General features: G+C 45.6%; 1 protein-coding gene across 4 annotated transcripts in view; it reads left to right on the top strand.

The window, feature by feature from the left end:
* The window catches only part of LOC110503929 (nucleoredoxin), a 57,289-nt gene that overhangs the window by 32,037 nt on the left and 6,299 nt on the right, over positions 1-18,953 (top strand). For all 4 annotated transcript variants that reach the window (XM_036961391.1, XM_021582587.2, XM_021582589.2 and 1 more), the window contains exons 2-6: positions 10,990-11,107; positions 14,069-14,202; positions 17,078-17,178; positions 17,363-17,469; positions 18,294-18,473. In XM_036961391.1, the coding sequence (XP_036817286.1) occupies positions 10,990-11,107; positions 14,069-14,202; positions 17,078-17,178; positions 17,363-17,469; positions 18,294-18,473 (640 nt within the window). The remainder of the gene's footprint in view (positions 1-10,989; positions 11,108-14,068; positions 14,203-17,077; positions 17,179-17,362; positions 17,470-18,293; positions 18,474-18,953) is intronic.

Below are 18,953 nucleotides of genomic sequence, written 5' to 3'. Positions count from 1 at the left end.
TAACTGCTATGTAACACCTAACATGATGCCAATGGATCTAACAATCCTAGTGTTTCAGTAAACTCAAAGTACAGGAAGGCAGAAATCCTCAGGAGATGGTGTGTTCTGAAAGATCTACGTGATGATGTCTGTCAATGTAAAGCTGCTGTGCTGCAGTGTTTATCAATATTAATCCCCTGTGTTGTGATGGGACCTGAAGCTGGAGGAGCGCAACCAGTCAGTCTCTCTGGTGTGTGCATCCCAAATGGCACCCTATTCCCTTCTATAGTGCACTGCTTTTAACCAGGACCCTTGTCAAAAGTAGTGCACTAAAAAGGGAATAGGGTGCCATTTGGGATGTAGCATCAGTCTCTAACAGGGAATAGGAGGAGTGGGAGTTAAACGTGGGGTCAATCAGGGGTCAAAAGAGGGAGGGAGCTGTGTAAATGCACATAAGAACCCAGTGGACCGAAGCCTCCAATCTAGCCTAAACATAGAACCCGGTTTCACTTTATTTATGTAGCTAAATGTATCCCTCTTGTTTATTCACTAAAGACATCGGAGGATGTTCAGGTTATTCTTAGTGGTTTCTCCATGTGTGTTATAGTAGGCTATGCCATTGTAATGCTCAGTAATGTTTTCTATTCGATCATCATGGAAGCTAAGCAGGTGCCAACAAGGGCTTAATGTGGTCTTAACAAGGTGTGTGTGTGTGTGTGGGCAAGTGTTTTCAGGACATGTGGTGTTTGTGTGTTTTTAGTTGAGGAGGATGCTGAGGCTGCACTGTCTAGCCGGCCCCATGCCAGGAACCACTCCATAATGTATTGGATTACACTTTTTGCATGAGAGAGTGGGATTTGAATTACCTCTGGCAGGCGCCTGGGACAACCAGGAAAAATTTGCCCTGAGGGCAGTTCTCGCTCTCTCCCAGTGGGTGAGGCAGGCGGGCCATGGTGATGCCAATCTCTAACGGACTGGCGGCCGTACCCGTTGGCCAGACCAAAGCCAGAACTTCTCTCTGCTATCTTTCTCTATCTGAGAGAGCCAGCAGGCCTTGACGAGAGGCAGGACGACAGCAGCTTACATTCACCACTGGAGCTTTTATACAATACATTTGGGCTGTGAATATTTTTTTCATTTATTTAACCTTTATTTAACTAGGCAAGTCAGTTAAGAACAAATTCCTATTTACAATGACGGCCTACACCGGCCAAACCCATGGGACTCCCAATCACGGCCGGATGTGATTCAGGATTTGAACTAGGGTTCTGGATTTGAACCAGGGACTGTAGTGACGCCTCTTGCACTGAGATGCAGTGCTTTAGACCGCTGTGCCACTCGGGAGCCCCACCACTCATGGCAAAATTGAAAACATGAAGCAAACAACTATTTGGTCCTTTAAAAACCTGCTGTATGTCAAATATTGTGTGACATGGTTTGTCTCCAGCATTAGAGCTGTTTTCTTAAAGGAAGTTAAATCCTCTTCGTACCACAATACTAACTAGTATCGCGATACTGGTATCGTTCCCGGCCCTAGTTTGCAGTGTATCTTGTGAACGTTATTATTCCACAGCAATGCAAGCGGTGAACTTCCTACAGTTGTGGGCTACACTCATTTAATAATTGACTCATGGGGTATGCAGGTCTAGGGTGAGAGATACATTTTTGCTTTTACACAGACGATCTCCCTGTGTGTGTCTGGTCTGCCCTTTCTGTAAACCAGTCAGCCCTGCACACATACTGGGAGAGGGAGACGTGGGGCCAGGCAGGAGGATTGTTCTAAAAACCAGCGGGAGTGAAGATTGTACCCCCTGCCTTGGTGATCTTTGACCCTGCAGTATGTAGCCCTCTGAGGCGACCCACGTTTGTGAAAGATGCAATGATGTGTATATATCTATTGAGTACGGGCTTTTTACTCCTTTACAATCCCCCTGCTTTTACGTTGTATTCTTCCCTTGCATGGTGGAGCCCAGCCATACAGAGTCCGAGTTAGGATTAATAGCCTGCATTTAGAGAGCAGCTTTTGTGCCTCAAACACAAGAGGAGCGGAAGAAACACCCCTCTTTTACTGTCTCCCCCCCCTCTCTTTTTCCACCCAGCTATTCCCCCTAAGCCCTCTGACATTCTGGCACCTGTTTTCCTCAGAAAACCGTTAATTTATCACTGAATTATTAACTAAGAGCCCACAATGTGTTTGGCACTCCGTGACATGTCCTGACGGGGACGGGGGTTTCCATGGCAACGCAGGCCTCTTATTGAAAAGCAGTTTCGTGTGTGCGTGTAAGGGGGTCCACAACGGCAAAATTGTTGGTTGGGTCAATTCATATTTTAAGAGCTAAATATGATATAGCAATAACATGCTGCATTGAAAAGGCAGGGGACTGATGTGTATTACTGTTGTGCATTTCAAGTGTTTATCCATCATAAGAGGTCATATTCCAACAGTACTGTTGTTTTTCCATCATAACAGATGTCATATTATAACTGTACTGTGGTACAGAGTGTTTATCCATCATAACATACTGTGGTGTTTATCCATCATAACATACTGTACTGTGGTTCGGGGACAGATTTTGTAATGAGCTCAGTGGAACAGAGAGACCAGAGGCCTGTAATGTTAATCAGGGGTTCTGACTGGGAATGTCTGGTGAGGGTGTGAGGAGACTGGATGAATCTCTTCTGTTCCACGTCATCTGCTCCCTCCTTCCCTGTCTAAGCACTAGAACACGAGGCTTCTATCCAATATGCCTCATATTTGACCCGATTCTACTCCATTCCCAGAGAGCCAAAGGCTGAAAGCTCCACACAGAATGAATAAGCTGCAGACGGTTGAACACTACATCAATGTAAATGAGATCAAGTTGGGATCCAAATGTGGGATGGGATGGATTTCCCATCGTTGAGGACTGAACTCTACAGATTCTCTGCTGTCTAGCCGTCATCTTGGAGGATCTAATTTTTATGCAGTCGCTTTGTGAGAAACATGAAAAGCTCTAAGTTATAGTATTGTCCTTTACAAAGTAGCCCATTGTTATGCCCCAAATGGCACCCTATTCCCTATGTAGTGCGCACATTTTTAGCCCTATAGGCCCTGGTCAAAGTCGTGCACTAAATATGGAATAGGGTGCCATTTGGGACACAGCTCAGCTCTCCTATCTCCTTTCCTGGTCCTTCCCAGTAAACCTTCATGGCCAGGGCTCACTCTATAGAACTACCTAATAAAAGATGGACGCTTTGGTCTGGAGTGCGCTGGACAAACAGACAGACCGACATCCTCTATCAGCCTGTTGAAAGGCAACTAAGGTTTTATCGACTGAGTGAATGATCATCTGACCACTGGTGTCTTTGCCATCATGGGTATTAAACGGGTCAGTGCGGATTCCTCCGCAGCGGTCGTACATTATCTTGTTCTGGCCCGCTGTAGAGACACGTCCCCCCCCCCCCCCCCCCCCCCCCAATCTAACAGAATTCACATGGAAACAAATTCCTCTGGACAAGAATGGGGAAGTGAGTTAATTCAGGAATGCATTGCTCTTAAAGTTAAATGCATTGTGACATAGCATATTTGGATTAAGGGAATCCAGCCTAATTAGGATTCTGCTTGTTCATTAGTTGAAGAGACATGAGTCCAGAGAGTCTTAGCCCCAAAAATGTCTGAATGTAAGATAAAGTACAGGAATGCCCTCTAGACCATGATAAATAAGTTAAAAGGCAAACTAGCTAGCCACTATCAGATGGGGAATTGTTCTCTAGGTATAGCCTACAGTACTCTGTGAAAGGCCAAAGCTTTGATTCTAGAAATAGCTACTCTGACTCTCTTCATCCTTTTGTAGTGTCTGTTTTAAAATGCCCATCTGTGTTATTCTTAAGTATTCTATTGAGAGATAAAGAACTTTATCCCTGCCAGTACTCAGCAGGGTGGAGCACATGGACTCCTTTGTACGCTTTTTGAAATCCCTTTGTGACTGCTGTGTTTGCTAAAATGGGACCGCAATGTGAGCGTTTGGCCAGCGCCTCAGGTCTGGCCGCCTGGGCCAGTGAAAGCAGGTCTGTGTGGAGTCGGTGCAGGAACAATGAGAGGTGAATGGGGACGACGACTGGAGGAATTTCTTCCACTCCAGCTCTCTCGGCGGGGGTTCTCTCTCTCCGTGGTCAGCCCAGGGGAAGGGAGAGGAGGTGGGGTTGGGGGAAGAAACGTCAGTAGGGGTTCAGATGTGTGGGAGTGGGTGAAAAGTCAAGCAGATGTGTCTGTGAGAGCATTGGGAACACCAGTAGTAACTCTCGTAACTACCCCCACCCCTTTAAACCCCCACAGTGTTGCTACTAAAGTGCAACAGTGCAAAGAAGAATGGAAATGATTACCATCCATGACACCAGACATGGATACAGTACTACTTACTGTATGTGGACAAGTTAGGCAACTGAGAATTTTCCCCCCTTTCTCCTCATTCAAACCATAGAATGACATGCAGACAGTGTGACATTACTTAGTGCAATCACAAGACTCCTCAGTGGATTTAACAATATAAGTTTTTGACAGGCAGTCGGGAAACTTCAACCTTTTCACCTCATGTTGAACATCTCTGATGTGAGCTGCATACAGAGCATTGCATTAAGCTATGTGCATAGCAGGGCCAGATCGCCAGGCCTATCTACACGTCCACACAGGCAGATGTGCTGCTCCCTCGGAGGCCTCCTCTCCTCTCCCTCAGCCTCCATAAGTGGAACCGCAGTCATGCGTGATCCTATTAGCGCCTAGTGCTGGGCTTTGGGATGCATCCGAAATGGCACCCTAATCTCTTTACAGTGCACTGGTAAAAGAAAATGAGTGAACTATAAAGGGAATATGGTGCCATTTGGGATGCTACCTAGTGCTGGACTAACGCAGGCTGGGTGTGGGAGAGAGAGACAAGGTCTAAATGGATTGTTAGTATGGATTTCCAGCTCTCCCGGGTCTCTAAGCAGTTGCTTGGGTCTCGCTGGGGGTTATTGGCACATTTGATCTAGTCTAGTGTGTTGTTCTGGGTAATGAAAAGGGTTGTCTCCCTAAAAACATGCAGGAGGACAGGGAGATGTGTAGCAGACACATGTAGACTGATGCTAGGGTGTTCTATTTCTTTGGCTCTTGCACAGACCCAGACTTTCCTACAGTAGATGATTAAAACACAGCATAGTGGATATTCAATACTTTGATTAAATAATTTCCTCAAGATACGAATGAAATCTAGACAAACTACAGAGCTCTGGTTTGGAGACGACCATGCATGCGTTCCCAAATGGCACCCTATTCTCTATCTAGTGCGCTACTTTTGACCAGAGCCCTATTGGCCCTGGAATAGGGTGTCATTTGGGACATAACCCATGTGAAGAAGGTTGGAGATGAGCCCTGGCTGGGGGATAAGTTTAGTTTGGACACAGTGATTTATGAGTGTTTGTGGCTCACCGTGTGTGACCAGTTCTGTTTATTGTCTCTGCAGCTTATAATACACCCCACTCTGAACAGTTAGCTTCAGACTTTGACCGTCTGATTGGAGTAAGGTACCAGAGGGAGTGGCTAAAGCTATTATAGGGACCACTATGGCATCACATTCCTCTGTTTAGTCCCTAAAGGTAAACAGAGGAGAGAAGGAGTAGAAAGAAGTACACTCTGTACTGTGCACGGCAGAACCTCTAGAGATTCTGAACAAATGTTGCTATTGTTTTCAACATTGTTTTCAACATTTTCAAACATACCACTCCAAAACATGCATGCCCTTGGGAACATGTGCTGTTGTCTTCAAGACTGAAAAAAAAACCTCCCACTGCGTAGAACTGAGGTTCTCCTTTTGGTGTTGAATTTAGCCAGCCTGAGGAAGAATCACCATGAGAACACACACAGCAAGGCATCTTGTTTTGCCTCTAAACAGAGTGACATAAGTATAAATTAATGACTGTTCCATACCTCTTCCAGTATGAATCATCGTGTCTCAAGGTGGTGAAATGTATGTAGCTGCCATTAATGAATGAATGTAGGTGATGTAACTGTCTTAATTACCAGGCCCATCATCTGCCCTGAAATCATGATAACACCCCCAATGTCTGTCACACATAGCCTAGCCTCCAGGCGGATCTACAGATCTACAGCTGACGTGATTTAGTGTCCTGCTGTGCTCTGAACTGCAGCCAAACCGCCAGGCAGACATAATTCCAGATCATGCAGTAAATTAGCAGTAGTGAAAGGATCGAGGCTGAATCGGCTCAGAGGTCTCTCTGCCTCTCCGAACCAATCTCTCTTTCAGCAGTGCTCTCTATGAATCAGGCTCCGACTACAGCAGAGTGGGGCTGAGAGGGGTTCAGATTTGGTACACACACTAATAGATAGACATGCATGCATGTATGTATGCACATTGTACACTTACTGTACACATCATACGTATGATGTATATTTTAGACAAACTGTATATAAACACACTGACCAAAGGGTACATACTAGGATATATTGTGGCGAACATCTCCTAGTCTGTTTAGTTCATAACAGGACAGTATTTGAAACATGCAAATAGACCTTAGGATTCCATTGGCCCTAGAGCATTTTTAGCTAACTATGATTTTGCATATCATTTGTTGTGACTTCAATGTCTCCAAAAATACCAAATTAGCAGACTTGCCTGTACAGTAGAATTGCTGCAGGCAGCGCATTTTGGTCAAGCTATGAAATGCTTTTAGCAATTCAAAGCCATGCCCTTTTTATAGACACTGCTCAAAAAAATAAAGGGAACACTTAAACAACACAATGTAACTCCAAGTCAATCACACTTCTGTGAAATCAAACTGTCCACTCAGGAAGCAACACTGACAATACATTTCACATGCTGTTGTGCAAATGGAATAGACAACAGGTGGAAATTATAGGCAATTAGCAAGACACCCTCAATAAAGGAGTGGTTCTGCAGGTGGTGACCACAGACCACTTCTCAGTTCCTATGCTTCCTGGCTGATGTTTTGGTCACTTTTGGATGCTGGCGGTGCTTTCACTCTAGTGGTAGCATGAGACGGAGTCTACAACCCACACAAGTGGCTCAGGTAGTGCAGCTCATCCAGGATGGCACATCAATGCGAGCTGTGGCAAGAAGGTTTGCCGTGTCTGTCAGCATAGTGTCCAGAGCATGGAGGCGCTACCAGGAGACAGGCCAGTACATCAGGAGACGTGGAGGAGGCCATAGGAGGGCAACAGCCCAGCAGCAGGACCGCTATCTCAGCCTTTGTGCAAGGAGGAGCAGGAGGAGCACTGCCAGAGCCCTGCAAAATGACCTCCAGCAGGCCACAAATGTGCATGTGTCTGCTCAAATGGTCAGAAACTGACTCCATGAGGGTGGTATGAGGGCCCGATGTCCACAGGTGGGGGTTGTGCTTACAGCCCAACACCGTGCAGGATGTTTGGCATTTAAGATTGGCAAATTCGCCACTGGCGCCCTGTGCTCTTCACAGATGAAAGCAGGTTTACACTGAGCACATGTGACAGACGTGACAGAGTCTGGAGACGCCGTGGAGAACGTTCTGCTGCCTGCAACATCCTCCAGCATGACCGGTTTGGCAGTGGGTCAGTCATGGTGTGGGGTGGCATTTCTTTGGGGGGCCATGTGCTCGCCAGAGGTAGCCTGACTGCCATTAGGTACCGAGATGAGATCCTCAGACCACTTGTGAGACCATATGCTGGTGCGGTTGGCCCTGGGATCCTCCTAATGCAAGACAATGCTAGACCTCAAGCAGTTCCTGCAAGAGGAAGACGTTGATGCTATGGACTGGCCCGCCCGTTCCCCAGACCTGAATCCAATTGAGCACATCTGGGACATCATGTCTCACTCCATCCACCAACGCCACGTTGCACCGCAGACTGTCCAGGAGTTGGCGGATGCTTTAGTCCAGGTCTGGGAGGAGATCCCCCAGGAGACCATCCGTCACCTCATCAGGAGCATGCCCAGGCGTTGTAGGGAGGTCATACAGGCACGTGGAGGCCACACACACTACTGAGCCTCATTTTGACTTGTTTTAAGGACATTACATCAAAGTTGGATCAGCCTGTAGTGTGGTGTTCCACTTTAATTTTGAGTGTGACTCCAAATCCAGACCTCCATGGGTTGATGAATTTGATTTCCATTGATAATTTTTGTGATTTTTGCTGTCAGCACATTCAACTATGTAAAGAAAAAAGTATTTAATAAGAATATTTCATTCATTCAGATCTAAAATGTGTTATTTTAGTGTTCCCTTTATTTTTTTGAGCAGTGTATTACACTATTAGAAGAACATATACTAGTTTTCAATTTCAGTTTTCCAATGTGCTTTACTGTAAACACCTTAGCTGTCCTCTCTCAGCTCCGTGAGGACACTTCAGGAAGTTGGAATGGGAGCTGTTCCCTGACATTTCCCAGCTATTGCAGATCCTATTATTCTCTAACTGTCATTGCCTTCTCAAGTATCCTTATCTGCATCCCAAATGGCACCCATTTCTTATATAGTGCACTACTTCTGGTCAATACTAGCTCACTATATAGGGAATAGGTTGCCATTTGGGGCTATGGCCTCTGGTCAAAAGTAGCTCACTATATAGGGCCCTGAAATGAGTGGTACTTTGGAGGGACTTCCATTCCCACAGTACAGTACAGTCCCTACAGGGGGGGACCCATACCCTGTAAAACGGCAGTCTCTCGGAGCAGTCTGGGCCTGCCTTCCGTCTGCACGTCAAAACGCTAACTTTGCTCCTGAAGTGAAGTCATTGTTTTCATTAGAAGAGAAACAAAAGGTTTTCGTCAGCCAGACCTGGACTGGAGTAGAACTGGAACTGAACCCAACTGGAGGCTTCCACCACCGAGCCTCATAGACAGACTGCAGACAGGCCTCACTCCCACATTTTGGCTCTCCCTTTCACTGAAATTACTAGATAACAGTGGTGAAATCATTATATGGTACTATGTGCATATACCAAATTGTCTGGACTGGTACGGTCCTTGGTGTATTGGCTTGGCAATCTCAAGGTCATTGGTACAATCCTGTCTCGGACTTGCTATCAGACTTTCAAACATCAATGTTTCTATACTTCTCAGACAACTCTCAGAAAAGTGACCTCTCTCAGACACTCAGTGCTACTCTTCAGGAGCTAGTCATTTCAAGTGACACCCATCTTCCCTCTGATATGTAAAGTGAGTTTCCTCTTTGTGCTATTCTTGATGTGCTCTCCATCGAGGACAACACTGAACGTACACACTATAAATAGTCCCAGTTTCAAACACACTTTTGCGGTCATAAAGAGTCTGTTTCCGATTTTCTGCGGTATGTTGTATATTCAGATCAAGACACAAATTACGGTCACAACAGTCATTATACATTGAATAAAAATATAAATGCAACATGTAAAGTGTTGGTCCCATGTTTCATGAGCTGAAATAAAAGATCCCATACATCCACCTGACAGGTGTGGCATATCAAGAAGCTGATTAAACAGTATGATCATTACACAGCCACACCTTGTGCTGGGGACAATAAAAGGCCACTCTAAAATGTGAAGTTTTGTCACACAACACAATGCCACAGATGTCTCAAGTTTTGAGGGAGTGTAGAATTGGCATGCTGACTGCAGGAATGTCTACCAGAGCTTTTGCCAGAGAATGTAATGTTTTATTTCTCTACCATAAGCCGCCTAGAGAATTTGACAGTACGCCCAACGAGCCTCACAACCGCAGACCACGTGTATGGTGTCATGTGGGCAACTGATTTGCGGATGTCAACACTGTGAACAGAGAGCCTCCCGAGTGGCGCAGCGGTCTAAGGCACTGCATCGCAGCAATAGAGGCGTCACGACAGATCCGGGTTCGGTCTCCTGTTGTACTGTGTTTCCTCCAACATATTAATGCGTCTGGCTTCCGGGTTAAGCGAGCAGTGTGTCAAAATGCAGTGCTGCTTGGCAGGATCGAGTTTCGGAGGACCCGTGGCTCTCGACCGTTACGGGAGTTGCAGCAATGGGACAAGACTGTAACTACCAATTGGATACCACGAAATTGGGGAGAAAAAGTGATTTAAAATGTACCACTTTTTTAAAACATTGTGAACAGAGTGCCTTTTTTTTAAAGTATGTGTGACCAACAGATGCATATCTTTATTCCCAGTCATGTGAAATCCATGGATTAGGGCCATAATGAATTTATTTAAATTGACTGATTTCCTTATGAACTGTGACTCAGTAAAACCATAGAAATCGCTGCATTTTATATTTTTGTTCAGTATAATTAGATGTAGTAGTGTGTGTTCCTCCTCCATTAATGCCTGTGGAGGTATGCTTGCTTCACATATTGAACAGACAGAATCATGTACAGCGTTGTCTTCACTTGAAGAAGGATCGGCTAAATAAAGTGCCACCCACAGTGCGAGGGTACAACATAGAATAGTACTATATGAGCCTAAAATGACTACGATCTAGTTATTCTCTTTCTATGGGGTACAGTGGCAGAGTCTGTGGCAAAAGGTTTTTATCAAGTGTGGATTGTTCTGCTCCTCTTACCCCGTGTTGCTCTTATTCATGACACAGCAGGGGCAAAACGCTCCCTGTGAATTTCCTCCTCTGCCAGTTCCTTTTAAAGTTAGCTGTAGTGTGATTCTAGCCTTCAGCTAATTCACTGCAGGGTGACTCTCTGCTGTTTTATTCAACCTGGCTCATTTTCTAGTCCCTTTTATACTTCAGAGAAACAGCTTGCCTTGTAAATAGATACTGGTACTTCTGCACTTTTGGTGTAGTAATAGGCTTACAGCCATTTTCACTATCAACCTTTGGATCAATGGATGTCTGACAAATAATGATTTATCAACAGATGTTATAAACTAGATGGGAAAACAACTAGTAAGATGTATGACGTTCAATTACTTTTCTCTTTCTTTGTTTGATTTTCTCTTTGTTGCTCTGAGGATTTACCAGAGTATAGGTGTCTTTAAACTAATGGTACATTTTCCATTCCTCTCCTCTGTCCTCTGTCTGTCCAGATGAAGCTGTGGAACAAGTACAAGGTGACCAGTATTCCCTCGCTGGTGTTTGTGGACGCAGCCACAGGGAAGGTGGTGTGTCGGAATGGACTGCTGGTGGTGAGAGATGACCCCAAAGGTAAGTCTCCTCAGTCAGCCTGAGCCTCAGCATCTGAGAAGCTGCACATGTACCGGTACACACAAGCATACAGTTTATTACATGCAAAATTGCCTTGCCAGAATTTCATATTGCAACGTTTCTGTGCCACATCCTTCACAGAGCTGGCCATATTTCTCCATTTCTGTACTCTTCTGGTATTGCATGAATATTATAAAGTGCCCCATTTTACTCCCACATCTGCAGACCTATAATTTCCTGACTTTTAAGTGGGAGATTGCCTGTTAGCAAGAGCAGGCTTGCATTCCTTTCTGGTAGACAGATGAGGATGTCGTCTCATCTCAATATTTTGACATCCTGGTCTTCAGAGCCCTTATTGTACAACATGGGAAAGGCCCATTAGTCAGAGAGGAGGAGAGAGAGTAAGGGAGTGGAGAGAGGTAGTGTATCCAGCATCGTGGCAGTAGAACCCGTGGTGCAGGGGAATGGATTTCACATGAGCTGAGCAGACTTTCACATGAGTCTGCCTAATGAATCCCAGTCTCCCTCCCAGCCCACAGTAGAGTACATACTGTATAATTTCCATGATTTATTAACTACCAACTAAAGTAGAAGTGGGTAAAGAAGAGATTCATCTTCTTGCTCCATCCACCACCCCGCCCCCTCCCCCTCTTTCAGAGTTGTTAGAGGGGGTGTGTAGTGTGGTAACGGTGGCAGGAAAAGGGGTGTTTGTTTGTGTTGTGGTGAGGAAGGAAAACAGAGCGGCTACAGGCGGGGTAGTAAGAGTTAGAGGTGGGCTGGGGGGAGGATTCAGGACCCTCTCTCTTTCAGCATTATGAAAGGGCCTAGCTGTCTTGAGTGGCGGAGCAGAGGAGAAGTTGCCAGGAAGGAGTGCCTTTTTACAGTGTGAATGGGGACAACAATAAAAGTCTGCAGAGGCGGAGGCCGTGGGGATGTGTCAGCCCTGCCTAATGAAGCCCAACAGAGGAGAGGAACCTTTACAGCCCTACCGACAGCGCTTTATTTCTGATTACAACTTTTTATTCGGTCATCCCAAATGCATCTCTAGTGCTTGACATTGACAATGAAGACACCTTGTAAAAGAAACGAGAGAGAGAGGGAGGGAAAGAGAGGAGGGAAGGCTGGTAGCACTCCCTGTATGGGAAATGGAAAAGTATTGCTTTCAATCATCATTAAAACAACATTTTGCATCTGTTGTGCGGTCCCATTTCCAAACGCAGATGTCAGAGTACAAAGGGACTTGTGAGTAGGAAACATGCTGGGTTTAGATACAGTACCAGTTAAAAGTTTGGACACAGCTACTCATTCAAGGATTTTTCTTTATTTTTACTATTTTCTACATTGTAGAATAATAGTGAAGACATCAAAACTATGAAATAATACATGGAATCATGTAGTAAACAAATCAAAATGTATTTTATATTTGAGATTCTTCAAAGTAGCCACCCTTTGCCTTGACAGCTTTGCACACAATTGGCATTCTCTCAACCAGCTTCACCTGGAATGCTTTTCCAACGGTCTTGAAGGAGTTCCCACATATCACTCTCCTTCTTGGTCAAATAGCCCTTACACAGCCTGGAGGTGTGTTGGGTCATTGTCCTGTTGAAAAACAAATGATAGTCCCAAACCAGATGGGATGGCGTATCGCTGCAGAATGCTGAGGTAGCCAGGCTGTTTAATTGTACCTTGAATTCTAAATAAATCACTGACAGTGTCAGCAACAAAGCACCCCACACCTTTTCCCTCCATGCTTCACGGTGGGAACCCCACATGCGGAGATCATCCGTTCACCTACGCTGCATCTCACAAAGAAAGACACAGCGGGTTGGAACCAAAAATCTCAAATTTGGACTCATCAGACCAAAGGACAAATTTCCACAGGTCTAATGTCCATTGCTTGTCTTTTTTGGCCCAAGCAAGTCTCTTCTTCTTATCGGTGTCCTTAAGTAGTGTTTTTTTTTTGCAGCAGCAGCAGCAATTCGACCATGGCCTGATTCTCCTCTGCACAGTTTGTTGATGTGTCTGAACTCTGTGACGCATTTATTTGCATATCCTCTGCAGCAGAGGTAACTCTGGGTCTTCTTTTCCTGTGGCGGTCCTCATTATAGATAGTTTCATCACAGCACTTGATGGTTTTTGCAACTGCACTTGAAGAAACTTTCAAAGTTATTGAAATGTTCCAGTTCGACTGAACTTCATGTCTTCATGTAATGATGGACTGTCATTTCTCTTTGCTTATTTGAACTGTTCTTGCCATAATATGGACTTGGTCTTTTACCAAATAGGGCTATCTAATGTATATCACCCTCCCTTGTCAAATACATTAAGGAAAGAAATTCCACAAATTAACTTTTAACAAGGCACACCTATTAATTGAAACGCATTCTAGGTGACTACCTCATGAAGCTGGTTGAGGGAATGCTAAGAGTGTGCAAAGCTGTCATCAAGGCAGAGGAATCTCAAATAGAAAATGTAGTAACTTTTTTGGTTACTACATGATTCCATATGTATTATTCTACAATGTAGAAAATAGTAAATATAAAGAGAAACCTTGGAATAAGTAGGTGTCCAAACTTTTGACTGGTACTGTATATGTAGGACAAATGCTGGTTACAAAATGGCGCCGGGAGATAAGGAAGCCGTGCTTCTAGCCCCAAGGCAAATTTGTTATTTCTTACATTAATTGCCCAGAAAAATAATTCAAATGTGTTTCACAACACCCGCAATCAACATGTATGTGACCAATAAAATTAGATTTGATTTGATGTATTTAGTATCTAATAGCTGTTCCAGGGGGGTGGAGAGGGCGAGTGCTCTGGTTTTGAATGGGCAGTTTGTCACACATAGAAAAAAACTCTTCTCTGTTCACTAATCAGACCCTTGGCTCTCAATATCCTTTCTCCCCAACGCCAAACCCTCCCCCCTCCCTTACCCTCTCTTCCCCTCTGTCCTCCCTCTCAGGCTTGGAGTTCCCCTGGGGGCCCAAGCCCTTTGCGGAGGTGGTGGCCGGCCCTCTGCTCAGGAACAACAGGCAGACGACAGACATCAGCTCCCTGGAGGGCCACTATGTGGGAGTGTACTTCTCAGCACACTGGGTGAGTGGTGGGGGGCCAGGAGGGGCGCATAGACACACACACACACACACACACACACACACACAGGGAGTGGGGCAGGGAGGGGGAGCCTCATTTTCCCTTTCAGGCCCCCAGCTGTCCTCTGATATGAGCTTTAGCCCTGTTAAAACAGAGAGGCATCAGTGAAAGCCAGGGCAGGGTGGCAGGGCGCAGCGGGAGAAAACACAGCAGCCTGTAGCCAGGGGATGGACAGAGAAGTTAGGGGACTTCCGTTGTCTGGGACTACAGTAGCTAGTTATTCCACTCCTTGCTGTCATCACCTACTAGTTAGTGCCCTTTAAAGTGGGCAGTGGGCGTCAGACCCATTGTCTGTCTCTATCAGTGCTGGGCTTGCCCATCTGTGTGAAGGTCGTGAATTGGTGACTCATGAAAGGCTTGTGTCAATGATGAGCTGCCAGTGCTGGCTTCAGCTCCAGAGACAAGCCAGTAGCAAGCCATGACACACTCAGACTAGTCCACCTTCCAAACCAATACAAATTGGTACATTTTTATTTGTCACTTTGTAAACAACAGGTGTAGACTAACAGTAAAATGCTTACTTTTCCAACGATGCAGTTTTATTTATTTATTTTTTATCTACAAAATTTGTTAAATAGTGACAAGAAACACTGTGAATAAGGATAACGAGTAAAAATTACATGACTATATACAGGGAGTACCAGTACCATGTCGATGTGCAGGGGTATGAGGTAATTGAGGTAGCTATCGTATAGGTTTGCATTATTTTAAGGCTACATTCCCCTGTCTTACCAGCGTAAATCCACCCACCATTAGGAGATGGTTACAAGCGTGAAATGGCCAGCGGATTACTTTTTACCAACGACCTGAAGTGATCCTCGGCAGGATAGAGTAGACAGTTCCTCACTGACTTTACGCTCACCTCTAGCTGTGTGTTTCACTGAGGCTGAGAAAGAAAAGGAGGAAATGGAGATTGATGAGACTGGTCTGGTTTGTTTTATTCAGACACAGCTCTGCCTCAGCTGGCACTCTGATACCACCTTAATGTCACACACACACACACACAGCCGCTGCTCTACTCTACTGCCCCATATCCTGTAAGGGAGAGACAGGGAGGGAATACAACACACACACACACTAGACCAGAGACCATTCTCAAAACACTCACTCACAACAACAAATGCCTCCAAGCCAAGGCCATCCTGGGTTCCATCCTGAGTACTTAGGTTCTCACATTTGAATGGGCCAGGAAACAAAAGGAAATGTTAGTCCTGGTTTCTGGTGAAACATTAGTTAAAATAGTTGGTGAACCAGGAGAGGCAATCATTTGGTTTCTCAAATGGTTGCCTCGCCTGGTTCACCAACTATTTCTCTGATAGAGTTCTCTGGCAGTCTCTATGGGGGTGGCACGGGGTTCAATTCTTGGACAGACTCTCTTCTCTGTATACATCAATGATGTTGCTCTTGCTGCTGGTGAGTCTCTGATCCACCTCTACGCAGACGACACCATTCTGTATACTTCTGGCCCTTCTTTGGACACTGTGTTAACAACCCTCCAGACGAGCTTCAATGCCATACAACTCTCCTTCCTCCAATTGCTCTTTTAAATACAAGTAAAACTAAATGCATGCTCTTCAACCGATCACTGCCTGCACCTGCCCGCCCGTCCAACATCACTACTTTGGACGGTTCTGTCTTAGAATATGTGGACAACTACAAATACCTAGGTGTCTGGTTAGACTGTAAACTCTCCTTCCAGACTCGCATCAAACATCTCCAATCCAAAGTTAAATCTAGAATTGGCTTCCTATTTCGCATCAAAGCCTCCTTCACTCATGCTGCCAAACATACCCTTGTAAAACTGACCATCCTACCGATCCTCGACTTCGGCGACGTCATTTACAAAATAGCCTCCAATACCCTACTCAATAAATTGGATGCAGTCTATCACAGTGCCATCCGTTTTGTCACCAAAGCCCCATATACTAACCACCGCGACCTGTACACTCGTTGGCTGGCCCTCGCTTCATACTCTTCGCCAAACCCACTGGCTCCAGGTCATCTACAAGACCCTGCTAGGTAAAGTCCCCCCTTATCTCACCTCGCTGGTCACCATAGCAGCACCCGCCTGTAGCACGCGCTCCAGCAGGTATATCTCTCTGGTCACCCCCAAAACCAATTCTTACTTTGGCCACCTCGCCTTCCAGTTCGCTGCTGCCAACGACCTGCAAAAATCTCTGAAACTGGAAACACTTATCCCCCTTACTAGCTTTAAGCACCAGCTGTCAGAGCAGCTCACAGATTACTGCACCTGTTCATAGCCCATCTATAATTTAGCCCAAACAACTACCTCTCCCCCTACTGTATTTATTTATTTATTTATTTATTTATTTTGCTCCTTTGCACCCCCATTATTTCCATCTCTACTTTGCACATTCTTCCACTGCAAATCTACCATTCCAGTGTTTTACTTGCTATATTGTATTTACTTCGCCACCATGGCCTTTCTTTGCCTTTACCTCCCTTATCTCACCTCATTTGCTCACATTGTATATAGACACATTTTTCTACTGTATTATTGACTGTATGTTTGTTTTACTCCATGTGTTGTTGTTGTTCGTGTTGAACTGATTTGCTTTATCTTGGCCAGGTTGCAATTGTAAATGAGAACTTGTTCTCAACTTGCCTACCTGGTTTAAATAAAGGTGAAATGAATAAAGACATTAAAAAAATTAGGGTGAAGCACTGCAGAGATGTAGGGAGAGAGAGTCAGAAAACACCATGTCATCATTATATACTGTTTTATATAGACTGATCAATTTAGTTAATTCTGTAAACTAATGCCATAACTTGTTGAGTGTGTGTGTTGTCCCTGCAGTGCCCTCCATGCCGCAGTCTGACCCGTGTGCTCTTGGAATCATATCGCACTGTGAAGGAATCGGGTCAACATTTTGAGATGGTGTTTGTCAGCGCTGACCGGTATTCCCTTCACACACGCGTATACATTCTCTCTCTGTCACGCTCTCTCACGCACATACACACACACACACACACACACACACACACAGAGTCTCATGCTCCTCTGATATGTTAATTGAATTGACTGAATAAATGGAGTTGACAGTGGAACTGAGTGTTGTTTTGTGTTTGCCCACCAATGCAGGTCGGAGGAGTCCTTTCAGCAGTACTTCAGTGAGATGCCTTGGTTGGCAGTCCCATACTCAGACGAGGCCCGACGATCACGACTCAACAGACTCTTTGGAATACAAGGTACAACACTGTCTTTGATGTCTCCTCCTGAACTGATATACTGTAGTCCTCCTGGACATGATGCTGACTGAGTATCAAACACTAGCGGTCTGGCTTAATAATGTGTTGATGTGGAGAAGCGGCCTAATGGCAGCCAGCTCTACGCTGTGCTGGGTAGGGAACAGTGAACAGATAGCCCTGAAGCTGAAGGAATGTGAGCTGGTAATCAAGTTTACTGTTCTGCTCGCTGAGTAAGGGTCATCTCTCTGTCTGTAGAGAGGAGTAGTGTGGTTGTAGACAAAGTGCTGGCTCATTACCTCTTCTGGCTGGAATGTTCAGAATGCTTGCAGGACTGGTCGATACTGCCCCGCTTCCCCTGTTATTCACACTGGCCCCCACTCATCACCACACACACCCTTCCTCCCAGCCAAACACACACTGTGCACTCTGTGTCTGATAAGGCTGTTAATACACAGTGATATTCTAATCTGAAAGACTGTGGGAGAGAAAAGGGTCGGGCGTTAAGAAAAATCAGCGGGAGTCTGAGAAGAGATGAATGGAGAGAGGGAGGGAACTGGAGAGAGTTCAGAGAGCAGAGGACAGTCAGAGCCTCAGGGATTAAAGCTCCTCCATACCACACAGATAAACAGTGAGAGATACGGCCATATGTGGTGAGAGCAACTGAAAAACATGGAAGAACAGGAGGGGAAGTGGCAGAGTGAAAATCTACAGTTCATGATTGTTCTCTCCCCCTGTTTCCATATTTCTCTCTTCTTCCTCTTTCTCCCACCCTGCCTCCCCCTCTCTTTCGCGCCCTCTCTCTCCTCTGTCTTCCTCCCTCCCAGGTATTCCCACCCTTATTCTGCTGGACGCGGAGGGTCACATGATCACGCGACAGGGCCGTGTGGAGGTGCTGAATGACCCAGAGTGTCGGCTCTTCCCCTGGCACCCCCGGCCTGTACTGGAGCTCAGCGAGTCTAACGCTGTGCAGCTCCACGAGGGGCCCTGCCTCGTGCTCTTTGTGGGTGAGTAGATAAGTGGATGAACATTTCAATGTCAGTCCCTACCGTGCACCTCCACGAGAGGCCCTACCTCGTGCTCTTTGTGGGTGAATGGAGGAGCATTCATTGCTGGTTTCTACCAAACCAATCCTTCAGACTATGTATTCTACATTCTAAATAGCGTCGTGCATGTAGTAAAAGTGAACAGATCAGTTGTACGGCCACATGCTATTTTAAGTATGTGAACATGCAAGAGTAGGGCGGAGCGAAGGAAATGGTTTGTCTGTCTATTTGTTTGTTAGCAGTGCGAGAGATGGATGCCATCCTCTGCTAAGTGGCTTAGGCCAAAGTGGACAGGGCAACCATCAAACCAGACGAGACAATAAGACAGCAATGTGAGAATGGAGTGACCGATCAGATCCGAAGGGGTCCGCCACAGACCATCTGCTCTCCTCCTTTTGTCTCCTCACTCATCTGCTCATCTGTCCATTCACTCACCCCCTC

This window comes from Oncorhynchus mykiss, chromosome 24, assembly GCF_013265735.2.
Source record: "Oncorhynchus mykiss isolate Arlee chromosome 24, USDA_OmykA_1.1, whole genome shotgun sequence".
In the NCBI taxonomy this organism is placed as follows: Eukaryota; Metazoa; Chordata; class Actinopteri; order Salmoniformes; family Salmonidae; genus Oncorhynchus; species Oncorhynchus mykiss.
The sequence above is the reverse complement of the archived record's forward strand: the minus strand, read 5'-3'. Positions and strand labels throughout refer to the sequence as shown.